Below are 10,353 nucleotides of genomic sequence, written 5' to 3'. Positions count from 1 at the left end.
TTCCCTTTTACTCTCATCTGTACCACATCCACGCACATTAAAAGACCCAAACCTTAGGATGCTGGTCGAAAAAATCCTAGACCCTTTTATGCCTTTACTTTTTTTAGGAATGGCCCCCGTGGGGCTACAGGGAGAAGGGTGCCTGGTCCCAATCCCCGTCCCTTTCTTCTCGTCTCTTACGATCCAAGTGATTAGTATTTTTCTTTTATTTGATATTTTTCTCCGGTCCCAAAAAAACTGCTGCCTGGCTCTGGTCCATGTGGGTAACAAACATAAAACTTATGTCCATGGACAATACAAACGGATTCATAGACTCAGTAAAGCCTTTAAGTGAAACCACTATGCACTAACAACAACAGAGAAAACTGGAGGGTAGTAATGAGCAATCAGGAGCCAGGATTTCCAAGTGACTAGTGGGGGAGCAGCAAATATAACATATCTAAACTGTATTTCGAATTTCCTGTAACCCATTATATGAGGAAGTCCTGAAAGGGATTTAATGTAAAAATAAAAGCGATCTATTACACTTCATGCGTTTTTCTCAATGTCACAAAATAATTGTACTAAACCAAAACATCTACCTATCTCTATACAATATTAAAAATGCAGAAAATCACATGAATGCGTGATTCTAAAGATGCAGAAAAACCACAAGGAAAATAAATTAAGACCGAGCGCTTTCGTTTTATTAGGACTTTAAAGTACAAAGTTAGGTATACAGATGACAGGGAAGGAACTGTGGAAGCATGCTGCAGCGGGAGATCCTTCTCAGGTCCACATGACCTGCAAATGAAGTGGTAGGGCCCTGCTGCGTCTTGGTGCATTGCTTCTGATCCGGACAGTGAGCAGGAGTCAGGGATGACCCTTCATCCACAAGAAACTAGGATAAAAAAACAAAAAAAAAAAAAAAAAAAAAAAACGGATGGGAGTGGGACGGATGAGTATGGATGTGTGCCTTGGCTGGCTACCTCCCTTATAAGGTGAAGAAACCTTTTGGTTATAAATGAATAGATAGTTTCTGCACTGAAGTAGTTTATTAATTGTTTAATCTATAGGATGTCTTTATTGTACAGGAGATACCACCTAATCAAGTTACAATTATCTTAATATCTGCGCTCTCTTTCACTTCGTATTCATTTGGAACCATTTTCTCATCGACTTACTGCCGGTTTCAAGTGTACGCTTATTACGTAGACCTAGAAACTGACGTACAGTCAAGTATCACCGATAGATAAACCTTCTTGTGTAGCTGGATACCACCAATCTGTTCCCAATGAGTCAAGGTGTCCTATGACTCGGCCACCCTACTACAAGGGGAAACGTCAATTTGCTTAAGCCGCCTACGTAGGCGTCACCGTATGGAAGTGGTTAAACACGGCAAAGGAAACATGAACTGGGAGTGAAGCGTTTGTTCCTGACGTTTCGTCTACTGACTGAAAAAATCAGTAGGCGAAAAGTCAGGAATAAACGTTTCACTCCCAGTCCATGTTTCCTTTGCCGTGTTTAACCCGTCCTGTACGCAATTAGGTCTCAAAAGACCCCTTTTAAAACCGAATATCTGGCCATCCTGGTCCCCATAAAATAGTAAGGTCCAACTCACCTTGGTTTGGCCACAATAATCCTTCGAAGTTGTAAATGTGGCGGTCGCCGACAATCGCGGTGGAGGGGAGGAGAGGGAGGACGGGACGCGGGGGATATGTTTTTGGCGTCGGGTATGCGAGTTCATTTAGTATTATAAGTTATTGGCACTGTATTATGATTATGATAGTGGAAACACTATGGAAACACTTTGTATGGCTTATAAATACTTCAATCTTATCATACAATAATGCAGGAAACAGTAGGAAACACCATGATATTGGATATACGCACGTACGCATCACTTACGCACAATACTAAAACTACGCTTATCGGTCTTTCCTAAACTTATCATCATTATTATTGTGGCGAAAGAGCATGAATGAATGTTGCATAGTGTGCCTGGATGGTTGGTATGGACGTGACGTGATTTGTAACGTGTGAGTGATGCGTGAGTCGGAGCGAAAGCAATGGGTAGCGAGGGTATGCATGGGGGGATGCCAGGGGGTTCCCTGTGTCGCCCGCCATACCTCGCATAGCAGCAGAGTAAGCCTAGAACCGGTGTTGAACACACGTGTAAAATCCTCATATTCATTAGCCAGAATAAAGTGAAGAAAGTGACACTCCTGCCTTTCCCTGACCCGGACAATTGTATGCGTGAGCTTCTGTTCATCACTTGTGACATAAATGATCATGCCCACGTGAAGGAAAAAGGTGAGTGAAATGAAAGAGAGTGAATAACGTAACATTATTGTTACAGATTCACTCTCGTCTCATTTCACTCACCTTTTTCCATTGCACAAGGGGGTGATCATGGTGTTACGAGCGAAAGACAGAAGCTCACGCCTACAATTGTCCGGGTCAGGGAAAGGCAGGAGTGTCACTTTCTTTACTTTACTCTAACTAACGAATATGAGGATTTTACACGTGTGTTCAGCACCGGTACTAGGCTTACTCTGCTGCTATGCGAGGTATGGCGGGCGACGCCGGGACCCCCCCCCCCTAGCGTCCCCCCACGCATACCCTCGCTACCCATTGCTTTCGCTCCGACTCACACATCACTCACACGTTGCAAATCACGTCACGTCCATACCAGCCATCCAGGCACACTATGCATCATTCATTCATGCTCTTTCGCCACATTATTATTATTTATTATTGTAATGACATTTTCTTTTTTTTTCATTATCTTATATGGTGTTTTATTATATTCCTAATGCTTTATTTCACAGCTCTCGATATCACTATTAGCGGTCTTTCCTAAACTTATTATTATTATTATTATTATTATTATCATTATTATTATTATTATTATTATTATTATTATTATTATTATTATTATTATTATTATTATTATTATTATTATTATTATTATTATTATCATTATTGTTATTATTATTATTATTATTATTATTATTATCATTATTATCATTTATCATTGTAATGACATTTTCTTTCTTTTTCATTATTTTATATGGTGTTGTATTATATTTACAATGGCTTATTTCATAGCTCTCGATATCACTATATAAAAAGGTGAGTAAAATGAAAGAGAGTGTAGACCTCCTCCTTACTCTCACTGCTATACATAAGCCTCCTTTTAGTTGGGGGAGCCATTATAAGCAATAATAAGGTCAGCGGATATGGTTAGACGGCACTTTTAACACTTTTTTGGGAGCGCGATAGGGTGCGTAACGTACCCTTCGAAAGCGAGGCTTACACTGAATGTGCTTGCCTGAGCGGCAGGCTACAGAGCCAGGGGTGGGGGAAGGGATAGGTCTACAACACTACCAATTTTCACAATGATATCAATTACAGCGCATTTGTGGTACGTCCGTGAACATCGTGTCACTCCGGTGGCTTATCGGTCTTCCCCGGTAAAGCCACTCCGGTGGCTTATCGGACTTTACGGGTTAAGCGACATGTTTACATGGATATTAATTTCCAATCGTTTATTTGTTTATACATTGAACTATACATTAAATACCCTTACTTCGTGTGACTCGTTAGCACTCTTAGAATTTTGTTATTATGTCAGTACTATTAGTTGATAGGCTTATTTCAGCAGATTTTCCTTCTTGTGCATAACAGTATGCACAACCACCACTAATTTATATTCCCCTGACTTCTAAGGCTGGGGTTGAACACCCCAGCGAGATAATGGCGCCCATCGCGTATATTTGTTAAGGTACGAATCAGGATATTCAATTGTCTGAATCATGGTAGGACAATGATTCCGGACTTACATAAGGGTCATGATAGGTGGTCGTTTCCTTGTTGGTAGACTCAGTGGGAGGAACATTTGATTCTGTATTATCTTCTAATGTGTGCGTCTCTGCTCCATTCAACTTGACGAAAGTATTTTGCAGCTCAGCGAGAGAGCGGCCTCGTGTCTCTGGAGCAAACCTCCAATATATAAAAGCTGTTAGTAAAGCAAATGAAGCAAATATGAAGAACGAATATACTAAACCAATGTTAATAATCATAATTGGAAAGGTTGCAGAGCCGGTAAAAAACGACAAATTTACGATGGATAAAAGGATAGAAATTCCTACAGATCGAATAGGTGTTGGCATGATCTCGCTCATTGCTATTATTGGCACGGGGTTAAGCCCTACGCCAAGCATGAACACGTACACAAGGATGAAAGTTGTGGTTAGCCAATCAGGACTCTGGGGAATCAACATGGAGACCGAAGAAAGAGACAAAGAGAGAGCGCATGCCAACGCGGATACGACTAAAAGAGGTTTGCGATCCACTTGATCGATAATGAAGAGTGATACAATGCTGGACAGGAGGCGGGAGACACTCACGAGGATGTTGCACTGGAAGGGGTCCAGGTCAACATGAGTCTCCTTAAAGATGATTACTGCATATTCGAATATGATTCCCTGACCGGTGAAGGAGGTGGCTAGTTGTATACTTAACACCAGAAAGAATGGCTGGTAGTTGCTCTTCTCCTTCAGGAGCCTGAACTGAAAATTGGGATAAATTTATTAGTCAAGTTCTTTCTTCGTCTGCGACCTCAAGTCACTGAACCTGATTTCGAACACTCTCTACATGAAACTCAGTCGTCTTATCACACGTATGGAATCAAGTCGTCTTATCACACGTATGGAATCAAGTCGTCTTACCTGATCCTTGACGGTGATAGAAGGTTGTTCTTCATTCGCCCTTTTGATCTGGGCCAGCTCTTCTTTTACACGTCCTCTGGGGCCCCGAAGCCTCCTTAACGCCTTCAGAGCATCTTCATCCCGACCTCGCTTCGCCAACCAGTACGGAGACTACAGAATAGATCAAAAACTATTTTGCAGGCATTTGAAAAACTGTTAATGAGAGAGGAGTATGACAGAAATTTTTGAAAGTAATAAGATATGTTTTGGAAGGAAGTTAAGAGAGGAACGGGAGGTAAGTCAAGTAAAGAAAAAGAGGTAAAAAGCACAGATGGACAGATGTTAACAGAAGAGGAGGCGGTAAGGGGAAGGTGGTTAGAGTATTTTAGAGAGCTGTTGAATGTGGAGGAGGATAGGGAGGGAGTGGTGGTAGCAGAGGGAGGCGTAAAGAAAATGACAGTGATGGGAGAAGAAAATTGAGGAGAAATAAGAAAAGATCAGGTGTAAGTAGCTCTGAAAATTATGAGAGCAAGTAAGGCACCTCGGTTAGATGGGTGTCACGCGGAGTGTCTAAAGAGGGGGGGTACAGTAATACTCTAAGGGAGGGCAGAGTGCCGGAGGACAAGAGGAGTGCCTGTGTAGTTCAACTTTACAATGGAAAAGGGTGTTACTTGAACTAGAAGACGTAGGGAGAGTGATGCGCAGTTTCGTTTGTATACTTTATTCTAGTGAAGGCACGAGTGTCAGAGGCACGTGGCGTGGTCCCCGAACTGGGGGACCGACCGCGAAGGCTTAGTGACGCGCTACAAGTACAGAGGGCTGACTGAATGGCCTGCCCTCTCGGGGCAGGCAGTATATATACGCGGGACTAACCCGACGCCATGACCAGACGCGACCTAATTGCAGTGACTCTTTCTGGCCTGTCAATATCAGCGTCAGGTTCTATACACTCCAACCCCAAATGCATACATTTTGCACCGATGCTAGAATGCTTGTGGGGTACATGACACCACAAGGGGACAAAGGTGAGTGTAGTAGTTTCAGAGGGATCAGTTTGTTGAGTGTAATTGGGAAGGTATATGATAGGGTTTTAATTAAGAGGGTTAGGAGAGGAACAATGTGGGTTTAGGACAGGTAGGGGTTCCGTGGATCAGCTTTTTGTGGTGTGACAGATATGTGAGATAGCTTTAGGAAAATGTAAGGTTATTTTTTGGGCTTTTATGAATTTGGAAAAGGCTTATGACAGGTTAGACAGAGAGGTACTATGGTGGGCTTTGCAGATATATGGGATTGGGGGAAAGCTGTTAAGGGCAGTCAAGCGTTGTTACGAGAGTAGTAGAGCATGTGTTAGAATTGGAAATGGAGAGATCGAGTGGTTTAAAATAAAGGTGGGACTGCGACAGGGGTGTATCATGTCACCATGGCTGTTTAATATGTTCATTGACAGGGTGGTGCAGGATGTAAAGACGAGGGTAATGGGGAGGGGACTGGAGATGGTTAAAGAAAATGGAGAAAAGTAGGAGGTAGTTCCGTTGTTGTTTGCTGGCCACACTGCGATTGTGGCAGGGTCTGAATGGGGATTAAGGGAGTTAGTGATGGAGTTTGGGAGGGTATTCGATAGGAGAAAATTGAAAGTATATGTGGGTAATAGTATAGTAATGAGATGTATAAGGGGAGAGGATGGCAACGAGCTAGAAGTAAGACTTAAATGAGAGAGACTGGGGAAAATGGATGGCTTTAGGTATTTGGAGTTGCACATAACAGGAAAAGGAGTGACAGTGGAAGTAAATTGTAGGTTGAGAGAAGCAAGTAAATACTTTGGAGTATTAAAAAGTGTAATGAGAAATAGGCATTTGGGAATGTATGCAAAGAGGAAACTATATGGAGGGGTGTTTGTGCCGACGCCACTCTATGGGGCAGAGACCTGGAGTTAAAGAGAGGCGGAGATGAAAATTCTTAACATGTTTGAGATTAAATGTTTGAGAAGTATGGTAGAGGTTACAAGGTTGGATAGGGTGAGAAACAAGGAGGTGAGAAGGAGAACAGGAGTGAAAGGGGCGTTGAGCAAGAGGGAAATGTCTGCAAGGAGGGGGATGGGAGGGAAGGGAGTGCTTATGTATGAATGATATTTTGAAACAGCGCAAAGGGATTTCCCCCTCTCTTTTTTCCTGTATGAGGGGACGGAGAGGGTGGGGGGGTCGCAGGTTAAATGAAGCGGCCTTGCTGTGTCTTACTGCACTGCCTCTGATCCATGTCAAAGGGCGGGATACAGGGATGACCCATCATCTATGAAGAGCTAATATGAGAGGGAAGAAAGGGTGGTGGATGGGAATGAAATGGATGGGAAAGGGGTGGGAGGTACTTGCCTTTTGACTTGGCTATCTGCCTTTTAAGCCCTTCGTGTATGTGTATATATATATATATATATATATATATGTGTGTGTGTGTGTGTATATATATGTATATATATATATATATATGTATATATATGTATATATATGTATATATATGTATATATATGTATATATATACATATACATATATATATATATATATATATATATATATATATATAGATAGATAGATAGATAGATAGATAGTTGATATCTTAGTAGTCATAGTTATACATCTTTTACCTAAATATCTGTTAAAATTGTGAAATTGTAGAATAAATGAGGTTAACCACTTGGAAATTTGAACTCTGAGGACACGCGGATGATGCAAACTTGTTGAGATAACCTAACAAGTATTCTAAATTCTTAAAGAAGTTATCAATGGTTTTTTAATTTCTTCATCTGCACATGCAGTTCTAGCTACTAAATGAACAAGACCCACAACAAAGCTAATAATAATAATAATAATAATAATAATAATAATAATAATAATAATAATAATAATAATAATAATAATAATAATAATAATAATAATAATAATAATAATAATAATAATAATAATAATGATGATGATGATGATGATGATGATGATGATGATGATGATGATGATGATGATGATGATGACAACAACAACAACAACAACAACAACAACAACAACAACAACAACAACAACAACAACAACAACAATAATAATAATAATAATAATAATAATAATAATAATAATAATAATAATAATGATAATAATAATAATGATAATAATAATAATGATAATAATAATAATAATGATAATAATAATAATAATTATACTAATAACAATGATAATAATACTAATAATGATAATAATAATAATGATAATAATAATAATAATAATAATAATAATAATAATAATAATAATAATAATAATAATAATAATGATAATAATAATGATAATAATAATAATAATAATAAATAATAATAATAATAATAATAACAATAATAATAATAATGATAATAATAATAATAATTAATAATAATGATAATAATAATAATAATAATAATAATAATAATAATAATAATAATAATAAATAATGATAATAATAATAATAATAAATGATAATAATAATAATAATAATAATAATAATAATAATAATAATAATAATAATAATAATAATAATAATAATAATAATAATAATAATAATAATAATAACAAGAATAATAATGATAAAGATAAAAAAAAACACCGTTACTATTCGAATAGCGATATTTCTCTCATTGGATAGCAAGCTATTTCACAGTAATCGTTAGCCTAGGATTATCATGAATTCTTATCCAAAAATGTGCTAATTTTTATAATTAATTTAATAAACGGACTCTTATCGTTGCTATCTATTCATGATGTTGCAGCATTCAGTGCTCTACATTATAATTAACCTTTCAGCAGGAAATGTATTTCTGAAAACAAAAGTAAAACTAGATATGAAACAATATGTAATTACCGTTATATTGAACGTGGGTTTAGTGTGTAGTCACTCCAGGGTGTAAACCTTTGTAATTCTATGAAGGAATTGTAAAACTGTGAATATTTAATATATAGTCACGTTAATGAGACTACTGTAATAAATACTATTTCCTAACATCTTCACACGGTACGAAAATACTGGTTGTAACGACTCAGTTAAATTAGGTTTAAGCTACAAAATAATTTTAGTGTAGTCTGGGCATCTAAGAATCCAGTTGTATTAGTCTTCAAGTGCTGCAACTCAGAGACTGGTTGTTTATGATTAGACAAGAAACCTAAGCTACATTTCAAGCCATAATTATTATATTCCATATTAGCATAAACATTACCGACCACTGCCAGTAGGCGTTAACATATCTTTTTACTAGCTTACACTGATCGTGACTAGACATACCGCGATGTGCTGGGTCCTGTCTGAGTATCACAGACATGAGCCCGGCTGGAACCAGCGGCAACCGTGATACATTAATTTTGTGTGCTTTAGTCATATTTGTCTTCCTCTCGCCGACGCCGACAAAACGGCTCCGCTACCTCAGGGGAACGGTTTTGTCAGCAGGGCACAGGCTGAGACTCATATATCGTAATATAATCCATTATATGTACACCCGTGTAGAGTCAACAATCCTCCCTACGTGGCACACACACAAAAGCACACTACACACAAGAAACACGACTACATACACAAACATCTACAAAGGCTTTCTTCCCTATAGAAATTAATTCTATTTCTCTTTCTCTCCTACAGTTTAACTACTACTAAGATATATATTTTTCTGACTGTCCCTACGACTTAACCTCCGACCCCTTTCCTAACTTCGTTGGTTGAGATCTTGATTAATAAAAATTCCCTCACAAAGTACCTTGAGAACCTAGAACCACACCTTGAACCACACTCAAGCGCTTATTGGCAAGAACTTTTTTTTCACGCCACTACCCTTCCTTTTCTAACAGACCATTCTATAATTTGTTAATGATGGTTTTCCTTTTTAAATGCAAATATGCCGACGTCATTCTTATTATTCCATTTGAGTTTTCCAACGCAAAAATGCGTGGTTCGAAATAGTCATCCATCTGTTTAAACAATATACCGTCATACTCCATTATCATTATTATCATCATCAATATTATTATCATTATTATTATCATTACTATTATTATTATCATTAGTGGGTCAGGGATTGGAGATGGTTAAAGAAAATGGAGAAAAGTGGGAGGTGAGCCAGCTGTTGTTTGCGGACGACACTGCGCTTGTGGCAGGATCGGAGGAGGGACTGAGGAAGTTGGTGACAGAGTTTGGAAGAGTGTGTGATAGAAGAAAGCTGAAGATAAATGTGGGTAAAAGTAAGGTGATGAGATGTACAAGGGGTGAAAGTGGCAGTAGTCTAGAAGTGAGCATTAGGGAGAGCGACTGGAGGAAGTGGATAGTTTTAGATACTTGGGTGCAAATGTGGCAGGAAAAGGTGGAGTGAAGGTGGAGGTAGAATGTAGATTGAGAGAAGCGAGTAAATGCCTTGGTGGATTAAAAAGTGTAATGAGAAATAGACATTTGGGAATGGATGCTAAGAGGAGACTATATGAAGGAGTGATTGTGCCAACAGCACTGTATGGGGCAGAAACATGGAACATAAGAGAGGAAGAGAGAAGAAGTTTGAATGTGTTTGAGATGAGGTGTCTGAGAAGTATGATGGGGATTACTAGGCTAGATAGAGTGAGAAACGAGGAGGCGAGGAGGACAACAGGGGTGGAAAGGGGGTTGGGAGATAGGGTTGAT

At 38.6% G+C, this 10,353-nt stretch overlaps 1 protein-coding gene across 17 annotated transcripts in view; it reads right to left on the bottom strand.

Annotated features, from left to right (window-relative positions):
• Positions 1-554: 554 nt before the first annotated feature.
• LOC143038104 (facilitated trehalose transporter Tret1-like) overlaps positions 555-10,353 on the bottom strand; it is a 36,397-nt gene continuing 26,598 nt past the window's right edge. For 15 of the 17 annotated variants that reach the window (XM_076207078.1, XM_076207088.1, XM_076207082.1 and 12 more), the window contains 2 exons: positions 4,713-4,862; positions 2,664-4,553 (listed from right to left, as the gene is read on the bottom strand). In XM_076207078.1, the coding sequence (XP_076063193.1) occupies positions 3,783-4,553; positions 4,713-4,862 (921 nt within the window). In that variant the 3' untranslated portion in view covers positions 2,664-3,782. Of the gene's footprint in view, positions 881-2,663; positions 4,554-4,712; positions 4,863-10,353 lie in introns of those variants that run through there. The other 2 variants (XM_076207090.1, XM_076207091.1) reach the window with 2 other exon arrangements.

Source organism: Oratosquilla oratoria, chromosome 23, assembly GCF_046742065.1.
Source record: "Oratosquilla oratoria isolate Oo_2021 chromosome 23, ASM4674206v1, whole genome shotgun sequence".
Lineage (NCBI taxonomy): Eukaryota > Metazoa > Arthropoda > Malacostraca > Stomatopoda > Squillidae > Oratosquilla > Oratosquilla oratoria.
This window is presented reverse-complemented; position numbering and strand designations above follow the sequence as displayed.